The sequence below is a fragment of the Thamnophis elegans genome, chromosome 9 (genome assembly GCF_009769535.1).
Source record: "Thamnophis elegans isolate rThaEle1 chromosome 9, rThaEle1.pri, whole genome shotgun sequence".
Taxonomy (NCBI): Eukaryota; Metazoa; Chordata; class Lepidosauria; order Squamata; family Colubridae; genus Thamnophis; species Thamnophis elegans.
This window is the reverse complement of record NC_045549.1, coordinates 54,180,837-54,205,059: the sequence shown is the minus strand read 5'-3', so window position 1 is coordinate 54,205,059 and position 24,223 is coordinate 54,180,837. Positions and strand designations below refer to the sequence as shown.

At 38.0% G+C, this 24,223-nt stretch overlaps 1 protein-coding gene across 1 annotated transcript in view; it reads left to right on the top strand.

Annotated features, from left to right (window-relative positions):
- Nucleotides 1-24,223, top strand: part of LOC116512906 (polypeptide N-acetylgalactosaminyltransferase-like 6) — a 117,689-nt gene that overhangs the window by 9,318 nt on the left and 84,148 nt on the right. The window contains 1 exon segment of the mRNA XM_032223587.1: nt 24,074-24,191. Within this exon segment, the coding sequence (XP_032079478.1) occupies nt 24,074-24,191 (118 nt within the window).

Here is a 24,223-nt window from a genome sequence, read left to right as displayed (position 1 = left end):
TAGACCTAAATATTTTGACTTTGCAAAGGAACAGCCTACACCAATTTGATGTCGTGGTGAGATCAAACACGAGGAGCCGGACTCCTTAAACTTGCACCAAATCCTCCTCATTGAAGGGCCCCCTAAGGGGCTAAAGTCACCCTATAGGGATGACAAAGAAATGGCACCCTTCAAGTTGCAGAGGGGCACTCTGCAGGTCACAAAGAGCAGCAGCTCTTCAGCTGAACCCAGGGATTCTCTCCTATCCAATGATGAAAAGGAGAGGCAGCCATTATGGCTGCCATGAATCTGGGGCAGCCGAAGAAACAAAGAATGTGCTGGAGTAGTGTAGATGAACAGTGATTGGAACTAGGTGAGGTGATTTTTTTTAAAACCTAGAACCTAACCCTAAAGAAAATAAACCTTGGAAAAGAGATTCTTTGAAATGCTTGTCAAAGTGGTGAATAATTACAGAGAGAAAAATTATAGACCTGAAAGAAAATGAACTAAATTTTTAAACTTTATTGGCATTATGTTGGTAAAGAATTTTAAAATGCTGGGACTATTTGTCTAAATATTGACTATTTTAAAAAAAAATCTGAAATAAATATGTTAGATTTTGTGCAACGTTGAAATTTAAGCTGAAGGCTCAATCTACTGGTGAATGAAATATATGCTAAACTCCTATAACCTTGGGAAGTACTGATAAGACAAAGGGGAAAAATGGAAATAAATAACACCTGGAGGACTGCTGTGCTATCTACTGTTCTATATCTGTCGACTTCATGATTATTGGAGGTTTAAATGTGAGATTATGGAAGACATCTAAAGAAAGCAACTTTTAAATGCCAGGATCTATGATTGAATTTACAGAGTGACTTAAGGAGATATTTGGAAATCTTCCTGGATTACCTAAATGGAACATTGACAAACTGTGGAACATAAAGAACTCTAACTAGTGCATTCCCCTGAGGAGCAACACTAGGATTGAGCAAACCATTTCTAAGCTGGTTTTCTGAGGTCATAGATAATTGAGACTTTGGTGTGGTGACAGGCTACTGACAGGCTATTGCGTGATATTTGGACCTATCAACATAAGACAAGATGTTGCATTAAGGGAAGATGAAGAAGTTGTTATTCAGTCCTTGGTTAGGACTCTGACTGTTTTTACCAGTCCCAGACTGTGTGCTGAATTGAAAATTAACCATAATAACAACAAGATTGATAAAAAGATATTAATTTCCCCCCCATTCCAAGGAAAATAGCCCAACTGATTATTTTTGTGGCCATGCTGTGATCGGACTAAGTAAAATAGACAGTTTTGAGTTACCGTAGTAATCTGATGAAAACCAGAATTTGATTAAAGGATTAGATATAGTATTTTAATTTCAAGTGGCTTTTGAATGTGGATCCAGATTGGTGAGTGCAGTTGGTAGATGGAGAATGGCTAAGTATGATTTTTATGATACATTTGTAAAATGCTACTCCATTATGCCCAGTGAAAAACACACAGTGCACTTCTGCACACATTTACGATATCTGTGCGTATCAATATTTTGCCATGTTCACATAGAAAAGGAACATGTTTTGGTGATTAAGGACCATGTTTGTTGGGCTAGGGATTTGGGTACTTTTTTTTTTGTCTTTTTACATAAGCTATTCTATTTTTGATTTATGTTGCAATTTCAATTTGTTTACACCTAAAAATGATGGGAAACTACTGTGACATTATAACAATTATACCAATTACAATCTTGGGAGTTGTGGCAGCCCTGAGGTTATAGGATACCCACCTCGATCTAGATAGATAGATTCCAAGAAACTTTATGAAACTTATAGATTCAGGATTAGCAAGGAGTTGAACAAATTGGACAATATTCACAGAGGTGTTTTCCTTATTATGGAATCCCATTATATGCCATAGATTCAAGATTACAACAACTTATTTCAGCATTCTTTGTATAGAATTATCTAACTTTTCTATCTCTGTGCTCTCCATTGCAAACTCGGTAAAGCTGGAGTAGAGCTCTTGCTCCCAAATTGAACTCAATAGTTAAGACAGGCATTTAGCTTGACCCTCCTTTCTTCCATAAAGAAGAATGAGGCAAAGTCACCCCTTATTCCTCCTTTCTTCTGTCCACGCCACCCCCTGCTAATTGTAGCTATTTATGCATGCAGTGTTACTGTCATTAATGTTTGAAATTCATTTTCAGAATAAGATTAACCTTATCTTGCCCCTTACAAGGTCACTAAATAAGCTTTAATAACATATTAATATTGTTAAACGTTAAACTATTTAATGCTATATTTCATGTGAATTAGAAGAATTACTTCAAATAAGAAAGTAAGGCTCTATGTTTTATCAGAATATTTGTTATTCCTGACTTAAAGAGTAAGCAGACTTACCCCTCTCAACTAATTGCTGCAAAGAATGTTTAGATTTAATTAATTTTCAGATGGCCAATACAGGCGTAAAAATCAAATGCTGCTGAATAGCACATTGCTGAGGTTATATCCCCACCTACTGACAAGAAAAATGAATATAATATAAAAACAGATTCACAGTGATTTTTTTTATTCAGAAAGAATAATTAATTACAAATTTGCTAAGGACATTTATTCATTAAATCACCTCTATCTTATAATGGGTATTATTTGATGTGCCCAGTAAGAGAGTTAGTTGAAGAAGTGATATGGCTGAGGAAAAAGGAAGAGGAAGATAGAAGAAATGAAAAATCAAAGGAGGAAAAGAGAGGAAAAGGAAGAAAAGAGCAGAAGGAATTGAAATAGAATAAGCCAAAGGAAGCAAAGGGAAGCAGTTTCTAGCAAGAGGAGCAGCCACCTGTGAGCAATCATCAGGTGCAGCAATAGCAAAATGGTTACAATGCTACCAGAAGCAGCCATACGACCCAGTAATGGAAATAGAAAGTTAGAAGATTCAGAGTCTTCCAGAGTCCAGGTGTTGGTAAACCAAGATTTTTACAGGATGAATATAGAATGTTGGTCAGCGGAATAGAATACCTAAAGCAGCTAAAGACTTCAAAAGACAGCAAAGAAATAAACAATGTCAACCAGCCTCCAGCTAGTACTGAGCCAAGCAAATGAATGTGGGGTACAATAGGTGGGCAAAGACTGGAGAAAATATAAAAGTGAGCCTTGTATGAAGCTAAATGTTTGTTGTTCTCTCGCTATCTTGGGGTTCTTTTATGTTTTTATTCCTTTGTTTTCGTTGTTTTTGTTGTTATTTAGGGCCAATTGTTTTTACGTTGTGTTTTGTGTGTATTTTATATTGTGTTTGAATATTCTGCTTGAAAGATGCCTAGATTTACTTTTTTGTGATCTAGAAGCTATAAATTTTCTAAAGAAAGAAATGCTTTGAAATCAGTAGCTGAAATGGGGAAATAATTAAAAGTGTGTGACAGACAAATGTTACAGCATTCTGCATTTAGAAAATGAATCATAAAATGTAAGCAGATACAACTATAACATTGCAAATAAAGTAAAATTAAATAAAAAGTAAGATAGAATAACATAGAATAAATGTAGGAATAAAAAGTCCTTGGTGCCCTCTGAGCTTGGTTGTTTTCTTGTAGACATTTCATTACCCAAACTTTGTGGCTACCCAACAAAATGGATATCCATGCACCTTTATCATAAAATGCCTGACCACTCAATCTAATGCAGCACAATAAATACAAGCATACATCACAAATATCTCAGATACCGCCAACAGACTACTACAGCCACATGAAATCAGTGTAGCACACAAGCCAACTAAATCCTTCCAAAACAAGCTAAGTAAACTAAATGACTCGGCAGTCCCAGAAGAGAAAAACATGAGTCACAACATAATGACTGCAACAACCACTGAGTAAGACAAACAGGCAAAAGACTGGCAGAATAAATCCATTAACACCAACTAGCAGTCAGAAGACATGATGAAAACCCTTTAATTTCACAGCATATTGACAGACTTAACCATAGTTTTAATTGGGAAACACTGACCATCCTAGACCAAAAACACTAGGGAATTTATAAAAGCCTGGCACTCTGACAAATTAGCTATCAATAGACATTTAGACATAAACAATATCTATGTACTATGCAAAGGAGATGATCAACAAGCCAAAAAGACCAAACACCTCCCCACCAGCAATCAGCACCCAGATGAACATTGATTAACTCAAAGATTGACATCAGATCAACAATCAAGTAAGCAATGTCCCAATCAAGGAACTGCCAAACAATCCACCAGTAAACAGCCCAACCAAAACAAAAAGAAAGCCACCAAGACCACTCCTGCCAACTCTGAGAGGGCAAGCCACTAGTAAAGCAGAATAAAATGTGGATTAAAATATAAAAACAAGATGTGGCATAAGGGACAGATAAAAAGCTTGCTTGTAAAAAGACAGGGAAATGTCATCAGCCTTCAACCACAAAATGTTCCAGTAAATGTCCTTATGTCAAAAGCTCAAAACCACAACGTTCAGCTAAAGTTCGCTTGGAGACACGTAGTCAGTACCTATGGCCCAAGACAAAAGGAGAAGTAAGACAATATCTACTTACAAGGCTTTTTCCTCAAAGTAACCAATAAGAAATGAGTTAAGTGTGGAAGGAGGAGCCAACGTCGCAACAACACAACATGCAGTCTCGTCAGTCTGAGACCGCCGTTGACACTTTTGCCACTGGATGGTCCAGCAGGACCTAAACCATCCCCGAGAGATGGTGATCATGAAGACAAAGCCTTGCTGGTCTCAGGGACACCACAAAGTCCCTGATTGACCCAAGGGAAGCACTTTAAGCCCGCGGCAAACAGGCAGCCCCCAGTCTGACGAAGTTGGAGACGACTCCGGAAGGAAGTGAAAGTGAGTCCATTGGATGAGGGTTTTTTTACTCTGAGAAAGATTGCCCAAAGAAACTTTTTTTAAAAGATAAATTAGTCCTTTAAGTAAAAAAATAAAGCGGTGAATTTAATTCTTATTGGACTGCCTTGGAAAGTTTTTCTTCTTTCTTGTAACGATACTTTGTGGATAGAAGTGATTGCAACGTTTCCTGTTTCTCCACTTGAAGTGAATGGATTGATTTTATTTCCGCTATTTTTACCACCTTATTTTTTGGCTTAAATTAAAACTCTCTTTTTTATTTTAACAAATTCTCCCTTCTATTTGTTATTAAATCCCACCAAAGTCAATTAAAGATTCTTGTTTTCCATAAAATTGAGAAAAGTATGAAAAAGTGGAATCTGCCATTTGGAAGTCAGAGTCTGAAGTTCCTTCTTTGAAACAATGTATCCTTTGTTCATTCCTATTTGATCTAACTGACTTTGTAACTGAAGGGTTTGCAACTTGCTTACAAAATTTGATAAAGAGTCAAGGGCACGAATTGCTTTTTGCAGGTGCTCTTGGAAAATATTTTGGCTAGAGAAGGAAAAGGAAAGAAAAAGATAGAACCCTTCTCCTTTGAAGTGTACAAAAGAACTTGTGCTCAAGTTAAGCTAATATATATATATACACACACACAAACAAAAGAAGTGACTTATGACCATTTTTCACAGTTACGACAATTGCAGGATCACCTGGCTTTCATGTGCACAGCAGTGCTGTAAACTGGAAAAGCTGGTCTTTCAGTTTCCGCATGCCTGCCAGCCAGCTGATCATTGTGCATGCACATCAGAAACCAGAAGAGGAGCTGCCTGGTGCACATGCGCATCCCAGAAATCAGAGGTTCTTATTGTGCACTGGGCAGCTCCTTTTCTGGGTCGCTTCCCCAACGCTTCCCCACTTGGTGCTGAAAAGATTTGCCATCACTGATCTATAGTATGCATACACTTTACAAGTGGTGGCATGAATCATCAAAAGCCACTTCCAAGATTCAATTGAACTGTTCAATTTGAATCTTCTCCTCATTCTGCAAATAACAACACAGTACCAAGGAACCCCCATGGTCATTACAAGCAGGTAAAAGGGAAATGATCGATTCTCTTTTGAGAAAAGCAATCATTGCTTTTTAAAGTTTTTATGGTGGCACAATTTAGCCCCATGAATCCATGCTAAGAGTTCATAATGTAACTGCCATAAGAGACTTAGAAATACAAGAGTTTCATCGGAATCTCTGGACTAACTCTCCAGTCCGTTAACAAGCTGTGTAATACAATATCCAGACTCTAAATTCTCCTTCTAAGTTTCTTGGCACAGTTCCATGCCATTTGCCACGGTGAAAAGACTGTTGTCAGCGGACACCTTCCTAGTCCAGTACAGCCAGACCCTGCCATTTGTTTTAACCTGTGACGCTTCCCCGTTTGGTGTCGGAGCCGTCCTCAGCCACATACTGCCCAATGGGACCGATGCACCCATAGTCTATAACTCAAGGACCTTGTCCTCTGTCAAGCAGAACTACAGCCAGCTGGACCGTGAAGCTCTGGCTGCAGTGGCCAATGTAAAAACATTCCATGAGTACCTCTACGGCCGTGACCTTGCACTCATCATGGACCACAAATCGCTACTGGGCTTGCTGGCTGGGGACCGGCCTACTCCTGTTTCTTTGTCGCTGCGAATGACCAGGTGGACTACTTCTAGTGCCAACTTCTAGTATCATTTTTGTTTTAAAAAGTATACATCACATAGCCATCTTCTGAAAACTGAAACTACTAGAAGTTGCTGCCCAGAGTTTTACTGGAAGTATGCACAGCAAGCTTCAGGTAGCAGAAAATATCAGGGAATACAGATGGTGGTGAGATATACCTCACTGGCTGCCTTCTTTTAAATTAGTGTTTTGTATACCTCATATTATTCATTTTATGACTACATGAGCACCCATTACAGCCATTTGGTAAGAACATCTAATAATGTTCTGAAAGAATAAAATGCACCTTAGTTTTTGGGGAGGAAAATAATAATAAGAAAAATTCTGCCTCTGCCTACCAGTATCCAAGGTATTCAGCTGGCTTGCTTCCTGACTTGGAAAACAAGTTAACAAGGTCAGCTAATAAATAGGCATAGCAACTAAGTCAGCCAATGAGGGCTATTTGAACTCTGAAATAGTATTTGCCATGTGAGCAATAAGGAGACAGGAAGAAGCCTGGCTTAGCTGAGAACAGAAAATGAAACTGCTTGTGTTTTGCTTCTATTTACTGCTACCTTGGAAAACCTGCTTTTGGTATTGTATTGTATATTATTATTATTTTGAATCAGTGGTGGGTTTCAAAAATTTTTAGAACCTCTTCTGAGGTGTGGCCTGCTTTGTGGGAGTCGCTTGCAGGCCATGTGACTGGGTGGGAGTGGTTTGCTAATCATGTGACTGGGTGGGAGTGGCTTGCCAGCCATGTGACTGGGTGGGCATGGCCAACTTGTACAATGTGGTGAAACTCACTTAACAACTTTCTTGCTTAGCAACCAAAATCTTGGCTCAGAAACTCTGGCATTTGAAGCATGCAAGTCTTAAAGCTGTCAAGTTATAAGACCCTTGCCCCCCCCAACCCTTTAGAAAAAAAACCAGGGGTGTTCAAACTTGACAGCTTTAAGACTTGTGGACGTCAACTCCCAGAATTCTTCATCTTGTTCTTCATCTTGATGATGTGCGAACAGGCAGGGGGCGGGAGCTGGAACCAGTTCTAAATGGCACTGTAGATTTGTAGAAACTCTTCTATAGAAGAGGTTAGAACTGGCAGGAACCCACCCCTGTTTGGAATCCTGCTTACTTGTATGTGCTTTCTGAATATGATTGGTGCTTCAAACTCTGACCAGCCAGGTCAGCTTCAGAACTTACTGCAGCCTGATTCAGCACAGCTAATTGGCAGGTGAATTGGACTGCCAGAATACCCCCAATCACCTGTTCCAGGCTGCAGGGATTGCCACAGACCATTGCTGCTTGGTCTGCACTGAGCCAAGGTGGCGCAGTGGTTAAATGCAGCACTGCAGGCTACTGCTAGATCAGCAGGTCAGCGGTTCAAATCTCACCGGCTCAGGGTTGACTCAGCCTTCCATCCTTCCGAGGTGGGTAAAATGAGGACCCAGATTGTTGGGGGCAATATGCTGACTCTCTGTAAACCGCTTAGAGAGGCCTGAAAGGCCTATGAAGCGGTATATAAGTCCACTGCTATTGCTATTGCTATTGCTTCCTGCCTTGCGTTTTTAGCCTCTGGTGGGGGGGGGGGCTACATTTGGTGTATAAGACGCACCCAAATTTTCACCCTCTTGTTTTTTGGGGGGAAAAAACCTTAGTCTATAGAGGTAAAAGTTTCATGGACTTAAGCGAACAAAAATTGAATGAAGTACATGATTGAAATTTGAATTTCTGTTTTCATTAATATGTTTTCCTACAGATGTTTCATTTTTCAACCTATGCCCTTTTGTATGACACAAGATGCCCAGGGGTTGGTTTCTGGCTTCTGTTACTGCTGGTTCGCTCAGGGAAGTGCTTCAGGTGCACATATGCTTTATACATGCACTCACTTGATATGCGCTATGTGCACATGCACAGTAGTGAAAAAATTGCTTCTGCACATGCACAGAAGCAAAAAACAAGATGGTGGTGCCCATGGCGCCACCAATAGAACCAGTTCGGAGGCATGGCCGGCCAAGCTACTATCTACTCGGCCGAACCGGTCTGAATTGGTAGGAACCCACCTCTGAAGATGCCATGTGCTTCTTATAGGAAACAACTGTTTGAAGCTATATGAAGTTATGAAGCTTGTTGGCTCACCAGTGTTACTAATCAGCTGCATCTGGAATGTAAACCATCTATATCTTTTTAATCTTGTTTTATTTTCTTAAATTTGTGTTTCTGTTTATTGTGTTGGTCTCTGCCTTTGAGTTGACTACAGATTTGCTTGAAAATTCCACTCATGCCTTCCCTAGAATGTTCAAAATGGCAATGCTATTTGGGGAATTTTGGGAGATCAAGCCCATATATAATGAGTGTGTTATTGAGAAAAGTTGTTCTCCTCATAACTTTTTTTTTCTAGATCCTTGAACTATTCAGATGTGCTCTTTCTTAGGTTTCCATTTATTTCCAGCCCATTCCATATACAGTATGAAACAAACTTCAGAGGTACTTGTAGTTTTCTGAACTCTGAACTTTTTACAAATCATACATAAAGGTTTTTTTTTAATAGTATAAGGGTACTGCATTATTATTTCTCACAACTACAGAGAAAAGGATCTATTCTTTTTCTTATTTCTCAACAACCTGTCAAGTAGCTTTTAAATTCCACCTGAGGTGTGGATGCAGTTGCAAAAAAATAGAACTGGTTGAGTTTTCCTTTTTCATATTTTCCCTCTTCCTTTAGAAAACATGATTATATTTAACAGCACATTAACTGTGGACATTCTCATCCAAACCCTAAGTGGACCTAAACTGAAAAACAGCACTGATTTTCCATCATTTATTGCTTTGTAATCCTACCAGTGCAGCAGGACTTTAAAATCCAGCCTGAGGTGAATTTTCTTGGCAGAGGCAGAAGGAGAAGCAAAGGCGCTTTCATTTTACATTCTATACAGAGAGCTCCCTGACTGTTGAGTTGTCACCTTGGGAAATGTGAGTCTATTTGCCACTCCCAGAATATACCATCAGGGTGTCTAAAAGGTATTGCTACTGACAGGGTGATGTATGAGGGAAGAAAACCCACTAAAACTGAGCATGCTGCATCAAATGTGCTTGTAGTTGTTGTCTCTTTCTTGGGAATAGAAGAGACAGAGATAGAATGCTGACTTTTGCAAAGCTCATTTTTTTCCACGGAACATTCTTCATTTCTTTCCTTCTATTATTCATTGCCAAGACACCAAGTCCATAAAGGCCTTGTTCTTCTAAGTCCAAGATACCCATTAAAGATGGAAAGACCTTGTCAGGAGTCCACTTTAATTGACCTTAAAAGACAAATTCAGTTTGATTGTATTGCTTTTCTGTCTCTGATGAAAGGCTGAAGCGGATGAAGCTTATGAATTGGAGTCTAATCTCTCATGGGGTGATGCTAATTTTCTTCTCTTTAGCGTTCATTTTGGGTCTTCTATTTTAAGAAAAATGTTGGTAACCATGCCTGCATTTATAGCAAAACCTGGATGCACCTTGCAAAATACTGCTATGATTAAACAAATCAAAATAGAACATTATTTTATGGAAAGTTCTGAGATATTTTTTTATTTTTATCTATTTAAACAATTTGATTTTTACTGCTGTAATGCTATATTTAGTGTCACACGACAACTCTACACCTCTAATAAAAAGCTGAAAATTACAAAGGCTCTAGAATCTACATGGAAATATATGAGGTAGCCATAACCCTATTATGCTATATATGCTTATAGTTATATCAAATAAGACCTTTACTACAATTAAAGATCATTAAAGGGGGGATGGGATGCAATCAATTAAAAACAATAGAAAGTACATCAAACATTAAAAATAATTAAAAATGAAAAGGTATAAAACAGGATTATATATAAAAACCAACTCTACAGCATTTTAATAAACGTGGAGTAGGAACATTATATGAATGTAGAGGAGCATAAATTTATTATATGGCAGATTAAATCTATCATGATAGAATGGCGTTCTAGATGCTCATTAAGACTACTTCGTGACACAGGTCGTCATCTGATGGATTTTATATGCTGCTGTGCAGAACCTGGCAATGTTATATTTTGTAGCAAGGTTAGTATCTGAAAGTGGTAGGGAAATGTAGAATTGTCCTGTGCATCCTGGGTATTTATGCAATAATAGTGAGATGAAGCTTTATTATGTGTCTATAATATAGGCCCTGGAGCAGCACATGCTCTGTTGTTTCTATATGTCCAGAGTTACAGGGGCATTGTCTCTCTGGGTGGGAAATTTTCTTGGGTCTTCAAGAACAGCTGAAGGGAAGGCATGACATTATACCAAAAGAAAGGCCCTCAAATGGTTAAGCATTTTGAGGTTAGTTACATCTGCCAGAAAGAAGGCAGAATGCCTATTAAGGTTCACGTTTGATTCAATAATCTTTGGAGACCTGGCTATATCCAACTGGCACTGAGTCTGCTACACAATATTCAATAAGTGCTCTGGCCTAATCATATACCATGTTGAGTAGAAGACATGGAGAGAAGCCCAAGGATGAGATTTTAGTTACAACTGTCTTTTTCCATGTGTCCTTCTATTATCTTCTCTAATAGCTACTACAGAGAAATCCATATCAGTCATTTCAGCTTCCCTCAATTTTCAAGCTGTCTCCATTTCAAGCTTCTTGTCTCAAAGGTGCTTTTTTCAAAAGGCAACTGAACTTTCTTGTTTTTCTTTGAAGATGTTTCGCTTCTCATTCAAGAAGCTTCTTCAGCTCTTACTGGGTGATGGGGAATAAAAGGATTTATAGTCCTTGCAAATCCCTCAGGGAATAGGGCAGCATATAAATGCAATAAACCTTCAAACCTTCAAATAGCTGGTCATTTGCATCCTTTTGGAGAGTTGCTATGGCCACCTGGAGGTTTATCTGTGTCCTCAAGGTCATCTGAGTAGTGCAAATGGGTGTGGAGCCTTCTTGAAACTGCTGAAAAGACTGCGTTACAGACTAGAAATAGATGATGTCGTATCAATTTTCAGTTTTGACATAGAAGACCTCTTTGAACCCACTTTCAACAAAGAGACCATCTCTGTCTAAACTGAACATAACAGTAGTCAAGATAGGCTAGACGTGGCTGGTAGAAGTGGAACAAGAGATCAAAGATTATCAGATAGAAAGGATGGCATGGTGATGATCAAATGAAGCTTGGGAAAAGAATGTCAATCCTTCCCTCCTTCACGTACAAGTTACCAGCCTGCTTTAACCTAGAGGTTTTTAATAGGTTAACTTTAGTTCCCACATTGGTAGGGTGTCTAGGAGTTTTTCCCACATTCACAAAAGTGGTAACCTTCTTCCTTTTACACCAAAAAGTACAATAAACACAATAGAACCAAACTTTTGTTTCTTTAATTTGCTTCTTTCTCTCTTTTGGTATATGATTAGGTGTGTATGCATATACATGCGTGCGCACACACACACACACACACATAGTATTACCGCATTGAAACATTAATATTCTTTCTAATAGATCTTACTCATTAGAGCAGTGTTTCTCAACCTTGGCAACTTGAAGATGTCCGGACTTCAACTCCCAGAATTCCCCAGCCAGCAAGGTTGAGAAACACTGCATTAGAGCATTGAGAGACATGTTCCAGAATTCACCATTTTCATACAAGATGCTACAAAAGAAGTCTGATACATAGTTTATGTGATGAAGACGTTTGTAGATGGGCTTAAGTCTCTGTACAGAGTACCTTTAATACTTTCAAAGTAGAAGCTTTAAAATCTGAACTGCAACTTTTTTTCCCTCAGTTCAAGGAACTAAAGAGGACAGTTTTTATAATACAATGGATTTGTTTTGTTACATAATATGCATTCTCTCAAAAAGAACTTACCTCTGTTTTTCTAAAATCAGCAAAACCAAAATCAAATACTGAGGTTTCCCTGGAGTCCCTGGAATTTCCTGGGACTAAAAAGCTTATTTTAACAGCCAAGGATCTAGCCATTGGATAATATGATCTCTACACCTTCTTTTTTTTCCTTCACTGCTTCCATCTAACACAGGATTAGTGATGTGCATGTTGGTATAGTCTTTACATTTATCAATTTCACTGTGAGATGAACACTAGAATAGTAGGATTACTCACAAGAAAGAAAACCTGACTTTTGGACATCTCAGATGAATAGTCTTCTATCATGGATGCCGTACCCTAGATAATGCATCAAATAGAGCTATCCTCTCAACCTTCATCTGTAATTTTCAACATTTTGTTTTCTTTATTTCAAATATATTTATACCAATAAATGATTTTAGTTTTCAGCACTTATTGCTAGGATACGGCAGCTTTATTCACTTCTGAGGGAAATATTTGTCAATATGCTCTCAAGAACATGTTACAATTCCTTTTACCCCAAAACCAGGACACAGCAACTAAGTAATTTTGTCATTGTTATCTATCACTAGCATCAGTAACAAACTAAAATATAAATTGATATTACTGGATTCACACAAACAATTAGTGGGGAGGTATCATAGTTAAATTATCCTTTTAATTTTTAATTTTTATTTGTAATCCGTATTGTAGTATGGATAGTGATACATTATATGTTAGTGAACTTCAGTAACCTTATGATATCTGAGCTGTAAAAATCCAGAAAACCAATAGATGCTGCCATCTAGTGGTCTGGAGTTTTGCAGTCCAGATATGGTGGGCCTAGTTTAGGGACAGAACACTGAAATTTTTAACTGTTACTTCTACAAGAACATAGTAGACTAAGGGCAGGCTTTGGTTACACAATGTTGTCTTTAAAATGGTTTGATTTTCATGCATATGAATAAGATATTTAACTTCTGGTAACTTATGTTATTAATGTATTTTATTATCCTAATATCCTATTATCCATATGCACCGAAGACAAATTCCTTGTGTGTCCAATCACACTTGGCCAAGAAAAAATTCTATTCTATTCTATTCTATTCTATTCTTCTGCCTTATATAGATTTGATACCACTGAAATCTTCTTGACATTAGTTTCCAGAATTCCAATTGTCAAGTATAAAGACATGCTCCTGACCTCACCCATCATATTTCCCCTCTCTGAAATTCATTATTCTGCATGAGATTCTTTATTTATAATTATTATTTGAATTCTAGTGCTTTTTCTCTATGTCCACATCCATGTTGTTTGCTCCATGGTAACCCTCCCCGCCATTCATATAGTCTCCATGTCTGATTTATATCTTAAAAGGAAATCTTTAGCTGGGGTACCTTGGTGTTCTATTCTGGAAATGGTGTTTTCACCCTTAACCAAGCTCAAGTTGCTCCATGTAGACAATGTTGATGACGTTGATGATATATCTGGTGGCTACTTCTCATTTTGCTTGCCCTTTTGAGCCTATCCTTTTACTTCTCTTCTCTTAATACCTCTCTGGCTGCAATAGAGATGCAACACCTGGTCCTGTGCCCTTGTATCCAGAGGTGGGTTGCTCCCAGTTCGGCCTGTTTCAGCTGAACTGGTAGTGGTAATCTGGCCTGTGTTGCAGAACCAGCAGCGACCCAGGTTGGCCATGTTGTATAGTTAAAGTTAGTCCTCGCTGTTACGAATGACAGTTCGGCAGCAGCCAGGCGCGTCTTAGCCAATCAGACGCGCCTGTCAGTTGCCGGGCTGTCAGGCGCACGAGTCTGCGGAACTATAAAAGGCAGACTCTTTCAAACTGTCAGTTGTTCAGCACCAGAGCAGACGAACTCTCCAGTCCAGCTGGAGCTGCTTCGCTGCCTCTCTACACAGAATATCTTTCTGTTTGTTACATTGTTAAACCAGCATCATTGCCTGGTCGTATCGTGTTACTGTTACAAGTTGTGTTATAATAAATTGGTTACAGAGTTACCGGACACGAGCCTCTGTCTCATTCCTGAAGATATAATACTGGCGACGAGGACTGGGGACCTGTAACCAGAAGAAAAAAAATCAACTGCCACTTCTAGTCAGATCGTCTACACTTCAACCAACTGCCATGGCCGGAATGCCAACTTTTGCCCCCTTTGGGGTTGGAGGTGAAACGTGGGAGGCATTTCTTTAACGAGTTTCATTATCCAACATTACTCTTTCCCATTTGATCTGTCATAGAGCTTTAATAAGAAAAACAAAAAACTACCAGCATCATACCTGCCAGTAACTGATAAATCTTCTTCCCCTTTGGCACCAGGAAAAAAAGAGGAGAAGTGAGTAGTTCTAAGTAACAGCAGCCACTTCTTGTGCCACTATGACACAAGGAAGCCGTAACTGAAGAAAGGACCAGTCAGGCAACTATGGAGCAAGTCAGGCTCTGAATGAAACTATTGGAACAGATATACCTAAATCTTGTGGTGTCCCTAAATTGCTGCAAACCCAAAAGCCAGTTTCCAACACAATCTTTATTTCAGAAACTTATTTTAAGACTCCTTAAAGCTTTTTAAAGTAAAAAAAATTAAAAATGGTAGGTGACTGCACTTCAGTGCCTGTTCTGAAAGTAGTACTAGGCACAAGTGAAATGATAAAAGCAAGGATAATAGAAAGTATCCTGCAACAGGTAATCCTATGGTGCTTTATTTAGTTATGCACGCATAGTATCCATTTATGAATGTGTCACAACAGGAAACTTTCAAGGATACCCACCATATGTTTTCGAAATTCCAATGAATCCATCAATGCAAGAACAGTCAATATTTGGGTAAGGAAACAGCTTTATGGTACCATCCTTACTCTGGAAATGTCAGCTTTCAAAGAACATAATGAAGTGTGTTGTTAGGGCAGTATGTTGTGACTGAAAAGTCCAATATTCAAGCTGTTTTTCCACTGCATACTAAATATTTGGATAAATTTTGTTTACAGTAATGCTGTCTCAAAATACAGGTGTTTATTATTTAGTGATGTTGACCTGCTAGTGTTCCAAACATTTCTTTTCTGACCCTCCCTTTCTTTCTTATAATCTCTCTTACACAAACTATTAGAAGGCTTGTTTCCACATATTTCTACATCCAGCCAAATGAACTGTGTAAATGTAGAAAGATGGATTTCATTTCATTATTATTATCACACTGAGACCCTTTTTTATTTTTTATTTAGTATAAATGGGAAAACAATCTCTCTTTGTAGGATGATAAAACTGATGGCCCATTTCCTTTGGTATCAAGAGCATTGCCTGCCCCTCTTCACCACACTTCAAATTAAAAACAATACAATAGCAGAGTTGGAAGGGACCTTGGAGGTCTTGTAGTCCAACCCACTGCCTAGGCAGGAAATCCTATACCATTCCAGACAAATGGGACAAACAATATTGGGACAATAAACTGCTCAACTTCATCAGCTTTCAGTTCTGTTCTTCTCTTGCACAGGAATAGATTCCAATGTTGTTCTGTCAATTCCATTTTTAAAAACTGCTTTCGTGGCTTTTACAAGAAAATGTTGTGCCTCTGGTGCAGAAGGGAAAAGGAATCGAATTTCATTACAGCTAAGTGCTTACCTTCTGTGAAAGCCAGCAGGGTGTATTATGGAATGTTAATAAAATAGGAGGAATGGAAGTAGAAGCACATTTCAGGAAGCCAAATTACTTTGGGCCACTAGCAGCCCTCTCATTTCATACTGATTGCTGCCTTTCCTACAGCCTAATTGCAATATTTCTGTGGGTTGGCTTGACTTTGTTTTACTATGACCCAGAACAGCAGGAGCTTTGCACTTCTTCCCTGGTACTCCATAATGGATTTTGACAGTTGTATTAATCCCTAGAGACTTCAGCCTACATTAAATATGAGTATTTATCTTTAAGTCACCAGCCTTTCTGCCCATCCCCAGCTGAACTAGTGCAACTAAGTGGGAAACGAGTGACCTTCTGCATCCCTGATCAAAGGAACAATATTCACCTGCTCTCTGCTGCATGGCAGATCACAGGCTGTATCATTAATGGTATGTCTCATCCACTTAGCAAAGTATTAGGCCCTTGTCAGCTTGAATCAATGTCAGTATGTGCAGGTTTGAGACAGCCCATAGGAAAGGCAATCAAGTTCTGGCTCACTAAGAAAGTGGGCCATGGAACATATTTAATCCTCTCATGGAGGAAAAGAAAAAAATATTTTGACTTTTTGTCTATTGCAATCAGATGCATCTAAGAGAAAGAAAGAATAAAATCTGTTTTTGGCTGAAGATTGCTTTATTACTATTACGGCTACCTCCTCTAACACTTTGCTGAAAAGAAAAAAATTGAAATAAATGGAAGGATTCAAACAGAAATCAAAAATATTTTCTAAGAAACTGGTTTCAATCAACAGCCAAATTATGATGGGGAAGGAAGTATAGAATTTGTAAGCAAGTAGATTGAAATAATATTCTAGTGATTTAACTCATATTTTTCATTCATTTTAATCTTTTTTTTCTTGTATGTTAATAGTAATCTATCTTCCTTATTTTAAAAAATATGTTATTACAATTTTTAATTTCACAATTTTAATGTGATTTATATTACTTGTTATTCATAATTTTTTTATTATTATAGTTTAAAAGTAATTTGGCGAATCAAAGATATTCAGTAATTTTCTACTATATTTAATCTCAGAATAGATAGATGGATGGATGGATGGATGGATGGATGGATGGATGGATGGATGGACGGATGGACGGATGGACGGATGGACGGATGGACGGATGGATGGATGGACGGATAGATGGATAGATAGATAAAGAGAGAGAGAGAGAGAACAAGCTTTTTTCCTGTTCTGAATTCCATTTTTAAGAGAGATATATTTTTACTTTGTGATTAATTCAGCATGACTTCCTTTGTATGACTGAATATAATTTAAAAAATAGAAATATTTTCATAGACAGAAGGCTCACTATCCTTGGCTAAATTTGGTGTGTGTATGAGTATCTACATCAGGGGTGTAACTCATGTTGTCATGGTGACGTCACCTGATGTATCATTACTTTTTCCCTCTTCGCTAAACTGGTCATGGGCATGGCCAGTGCATGACACATTTGACAGCCCTTGTCTACATCTAAAACCGTAGGTTTACTTTCATTATCTTTAAAATAAATTCATATGAGTGGAAAAGATACCTGTGTATTGATTTACTTTCAGGAAAGCATGCTCAGGAAAGGCTTTGGCTTGCTGAAGCATTGCTCATAAAATTCTAATCAACCACTTGTAATCCTAAACAAAGCATAACAAAACCCCTGGGCCATCCAGATAGACATTTGAAATATTCATTTCCTGCCTTCAGTGAGAGATAATATTTTTCTAATTGGATATTAATCCTTTTGAAATGCAGTCTTTCTATTCTAATTTCATTGTCTTAAAGTGGAATCCACGGCGTTATCGTCTTTGCTAGGTTTGCAAGTTAAGAAGTGGAGTTGTTATTTTGCTCTAGCTAAAATAACATAGCTCTGCTTTTATTTGTGTCAGTAGGACTTGTACTGGTGTGATGGAAATAAATTTACTCACAGGCTTGCTTGTTAGCTTGAAAGTCTTGTTTGTTCCTTTTTAAAACTAAGATTAGCAAACACTTCTAATGCTGTGGTATCATTCTTGCCTACTTTTTCAGTTTGCTCAAGAACAATAGAAATAGAGATCTGACCTTTCCCATATTCTAATTAGATTTTTAATACGGAAGAGAAATAAGACTGTGCTTCTGAAAGCCTACAACAACACAATGTGTTTGTACAGTTGGCAATTTATTTATTTCATTATCCCTCTGAGGATTTGGATGTGACGTATATAATTATTCCATTTCCCCTGCTGTTTTATCCTCACAGGGACAATTCTGCAAGGTATATTAGATTTAGAGATATTTATTGACCCAAGATCACCAGGCAAACTCAGTGGCTGAGTAAGAATTTGAAACTAAATTTCACCTGTCCTAATCTAACATGCTTTGCATAGACATAAGCATTTGTGGAATATATTCTTCTAATAATTGTGGCTATTTCCAATAGATTCCATGCAGCTCAGATGACTTCAAATAACATTTCATGATGTTTTGCATAACTTACCCAAAAGAGTATAAAAGGAGATCAGGGCCATGTATTTTCTGAACTTCACCATGGAATATGAATCTAGAACTATACAGGTTCAGATAATTTACCCATTTTAGGTAACGACTGAGCATTGCACTTAATCCAGGGGTGGGTTCCTGCCAGTTCTAACTTCTTCTATAGAAGAAGTTCTATAAATCTACAGTGCCATTTAGAACCAGTTCCAGCTCCCTCCCCTCGCCTGTCCGCACCTCATCAAGATGAAGAGCGAGAGGAGGAATTCTGGGAGTTGAAGTCCACAAGTCTTAAAGCTGTCAGGTTTGAAAACCCCTGGTGGTTTTTTTTTCTAAAGGATTAGGGGTGCAAGGGTCTTGTAATTTGACAACTTTAAGACTTGCACACTTCAATGCTAGAGTTCCTGAGCCAACATGACTGGAGGAGGAATTCTGGGAGTTGAAGTCCACAAGTCTTAAAGCTGCCAAGTTTGAACACTCCTGGGGTTTTTTTCTAGAGAGTTAGGGTGCAAGCGTCTTGTAACTTGACAGTTTTAAGACTTGCATGCTTCAAATGCCAGAGTTTCTGAGCCAACATTTTGGTTGCTAAGCAAGAGCGTTGTTAAGTGAGTTTCACCACATTGTACAAGTTGGCCATGCCCACCCAGTCATATGATTGCCAAGCCACTCCCACTCGGTCACATGGCCAGCAAGGCATTCCCACAAAGCAGGCCACACCTACAGAAGAGGTTCTAAAAAAATTTGAAACCCACCACTGACTTAATCTGACCATTAAACTCAGCTTTGGAAACTTGGTATGCTTGACCAGGTCTTCTACTTTAAAAATCATCCTCATCATCTCTAGTCAACCAAGTTCTGTTAGTATTTAGATAATTTATTGCAAAACAAATATCTTCACTTAGTTTAAACTATCAGTTTTCATTCTAGTTTGATGCCATTTATTTTATGCATTAATAAAAAAGAACATGCCAGAATAATAAATTCTGTAAATGTGATAAATACTACAAATAATTTTAAAAATTCCATATTTAGGATGGCTACATACATATCTTTCCTCTCTCTGCATTTAAAGTATAAGGTAACATAATTACACAAAAAAGGAAGCAGAATTGCATGAAAATTGTGCATGATGGTTTATATTACACAAATGCTACATTAGAAATAACTAATATAATGTCTAGAAACATGAAGTGCATCATTCTTCCAAACAAGATGGAAAATGTGCTGATATTCTTTGTCTGTTATCTAAAGATAAAGGTTTCCCCCGTTCAGTTGTGTCTATCTTTAGGGGGCAGTGCTCATCTCTGTTTCTTAGCTGAGTGAGCTAACATTGTCTAAAGGCACTTTCAATTCAAATTCAACCTTTATTGTCAGAGTACAACATGTGTACAATGAGATTGACTGAGCCAATTTCTGTGACCATGTGGCCAACATCACTATATACTGAGGCGCATGGAATGCTAGTACTTTCCCATTGAAGTGGTACCTATTTATCTACACACATTTGCATCCTTTTGAATTGTAGGTGGGCAGGAAATTGGGTAAGTAATGTTTTATCCTGTCACGTGGCACTTGGGTCTTGAACCTGGACTGTCAGCTTTTCAACTGACAAGCCTAGCACCTTTAATCACTGAGCCATTTTATTCCCTGGCTATTGTCTATTGCTTATTTGTTGCTTAAATAGACATCTCTTTGCATAAACTATAAAAAACTAAAAACAGCCAGTATAATCTATCTAACAGTATTTTGGCTCACTAGCTTTCCAAGTTTAATAAGATTTGTTATTATTTTGGATGACCAACTTTCACCCTCAGGAATGTAATGTGGCTACTGATCTCAATTTTTGAAGATCCTGTAGCAACTTTGAATTATAGTGCGAATTTCATTTTCCTTACATTTCAAAGATCCTGTAGCACTTTGAATTATCATGCTGAATTTCATTTTACTTCTGTTTTGAGCCAGGAAACATACAGTGCTATTTCCCTAGGTCTGAAGAGTTTGCCACTCCATTCTGGAAAGTGTCAGACAGAGCTCAGGATATGCTTCAGCTAAATCCTCTAACATTTAGCTCAAATATATACAATAGTTTGTTTTTTATACTCACTTAAAGAATATTATGAAGGTAGACATCTGTAACTTGCTGTAAATTTGGAGTATCTTGTTTTAACAAATTAATATGCTGGTGTTTCAGACAATGTTAAATATGTGTCTTTGATCTCAAGATGCAATTAAGTCAACAACAAATTCTTTTTTGACACCCCAGAGGATGTTTAGTAATCCTTGAATGTCAATCTTAGTTTACTGGCAATTTAACATGGCACAATGAATATTCAAATATAGCCTTTAGCTTCTTCTATCATTCTTTTCTGGCTTAATGAGTTTCAACGCTGGATCAACGAGATGTATTTACCTATAAACTGGTTTGGAATGAACAGAAGAAAGTTTGACCAGTACTATTCTAATATATGCATATATCTATCTACATGTCAAATACTATTTTAAACATTTATAGATATGCCTGTTGCAGTTTTCTGTACCAAGAAATCCAGCAGAAGTATATATAAAAAATAAATAAAATGACAGTTCTGATATAGGAAAAATGTGATAAATCACGTTCTTATTCTTTGATTCCACTACCTCGAAGTCCAAATCTAGTTCATGTTAAAATGTCATATCCAATCCAATTTTCTATATTTTAATGAATCCCCAAAAATAAATCTGTCATTGCATGTGTAATATAAATGAAAAGGGCAGTCACTCAAAACTAAGATCAATTATTCCGTATTCTATAGAACTCTATCAAATATGTGTATTTGTTGGCATGCAAATATTGTTTCTAGTACTTTGATTGAATGAAGCTTCCCATAGTTTATATATTTTTATATATTGATTTTAATTTCTTTCAAGAGAAAGGAATAATTTCAACGAATCTTTGTTCTGAATTATGTAGTCACTGAATCATAGACCAATGGGGTCATTTTTAGAAAATATGTTTTTGCTGTAGCAGTATTTATTTATTCCTCTAGTTGATAGTTAGATAGTTAGGTAATTAGTTTTATGTCCCACCTTTTCTTCAAGGGTAGTATGAGTAGTGGTCTCTTTGAAAAATTTTCTTTGCATACACAAACTTGCAAGATATGTTGCCTAATTGATAGTGAATGGCCCATATCATACTGTAAAGTTAAAATTATAACTCTTGTCTTTACTGCATAGTGTTCTGATGGAGTACATAAGATCTTAAAATAAATAAAATAAATAAATAAATCTTAAAATAAATAAAATAAATAAAAAATCTTAAAATAAAATGATTCATAGGCTCATTTTATTCTAAAATATTTGTCTATGGGTTCAATAAAAATATTGCCTAGGGGTGAGAAGTAAAAGCTAAAAGCTATGAAATAGCATTTAGATATATAACTTAGATATATAACTTAGATATATAACGATACACAGTTGTATCTGTCCGCCCCGTGCCAACTCAATGAAGCGGTGGACGTGATGAACCGGGGACTGGAAGCCGTTAAAGACTGGATGAGAGCAAACAAGCTGATACTCAACCCAGACAAGACCGAGTGGCTGTTGTGTTTCCCTCCCAAAAATTTGACCACCATACCATCACTCAGGCTGGGGGGACAAAATTTAAACCCCTCAGAAAGGGCCCGCAACTTGGGAGTCCTCCTGGATTCACAGCTAACTTTTGACCACCATCTCTCAGCTGTGACCAGGGGGGCATTTGCCCAGGTTCGCCTGGTGCGCCAGTTGCGGCCCTACCTGAATCGGGAGGCCCTCACAACAGTCACTCGAGCCCTTGTGATCTCTAGGCTGGAATACTGTAATGTGCTCTACATGGGGCTGCCCTTGAAGAGCATCCGAAGACTTCAGCTAGTCCAGAATGCGGCCGCGCGAGTGATCGTGGGCGCACCACGGTTCGCCCACATAACACCGATCCTCCGTGAGCTGCACTGGCTACCTGTTGGTCTCCGGGTGCACTTCAAGGTCCTACTCACCACCTATAAAGCGCTCCATGGTAGTGGATCTGGCTATTTGAGAGACCGCCTTCTGCCAATTACCTCCCTGCGTCCCATCAGATCGCATAGAGCTGGCCTCCTCCGTATTCCATCCGCCAGTCAGTGCCGACTGGCGACTACTCGGAGGAGAGCCTTCTCTGTTGCGGCTCCGACACTATGGAACAATCTCCCCGTGGAGATTCGTACCCTCACCACCGTCCAGGCCTTCCGCACAGCCCTCAAGAACTGGCTAACCCGTCAGGCCTGGGGATAATCTTATTTCGCCCCTCCCGAATGCTGAGTGAATGTTGAGTTTTATTGTCTAATTTACTTTGTGCACATTTCTTTTTTCGTATTGTCCTACACTCCCCTTCCTTTTTGATTGTAAGCCGCCCTGAGTCCCCTCAGGGAAAAGGGCGGCCTATAAATAAATAAATAAATCAAATCAATCAATCAATCAACTTATTTGATAAGCTGAAAATTACAAGATATAGCTATCCCAACTTTTGGAATTAAATGCATTAATTAAAATATTCTATCAATTTTTTTCTTGTCTTGGCATGTGCAAATTGAGACTAAGTGAGAAAAGATGTACTAATGTACATACTGTATGCTAAGGCTGTCCACAATAGAGAAAGTATACCTCCGTGTTAAGATTACTATCATGAAGTAGTTGCATCTAAATTTCATGTCCTAGGTTTTCTTCTAGGAGTTAAAAGTGGCATGTCCAACATTCCTTCCTACAATTTCTATCAGAACAAATCTGTAAAGGAGGTTGAGTCTTTCCAATTATCTCCATCACCCAAATCACTATATGAAACTATCTCTCATTCACAGTATAGTGCAATCATCCTTTCTTAGAAATTATTGGGATTAAGAGGGGCCAGACATTGCTGTCTTTCATTTATTTAATTCCTTATTTTTCCACCCCTTTCAAGACTTTGTTACAGCTTTTTCTTTATTGCAGGGGATCTATGCAGGGCCAAAAAAAGAAACACCTTTGCAATATCCTCAGTGTACCTTCTTGAAAACTGTACCTAGCATTTGAACCAGCCATATCTGATTGTAATACTGTAATGCTTACAGACGCTAAACTATGTAACTGTTACAGATAATGCGATCTTCACGGTCATGTGTATGTATGGCATCATGGCTCAACCTAAACCATAATCTCATCTGTTATGAGATTTCATGGTGGCAACTGAACAACCATCTAAATACCTTATCACCTAGTAGCAAACATATTGATATTAAAGTACTGAATTGGAAAAGATTCTAAGAATATTGTACATACTGTATAATCTGCAATAGGGTTCTCCTTGTGGATATCTTCCAGATATGTATATTCTCTGGATTCCTAGCTAGCAGCTATCTGGGAATTATGCAAGATGAAATACAATTCATATGGAGGATAAAAACCTCCATATACACATGTAATATTGTAAAAATAGCAAATATCAGTATCTGTGATGGATTAACATGGTTTTCTCTCATGCCTTGATAATATCCATCACCTGAAGTCTCTTGTGTTTCTTTCTTAGATCTCCTGTTATGGCTGGAGGCCTCTTTGCTATTAACCGACAGTGGTTTTGGGATCTTGGTGGCTATGACCCTGGATTAGAAATCTGGGGAGGAGAACAGTATGAAATATCATTCAAGGTAAGCCCTTATGGTATACACTTCTTTTTTAT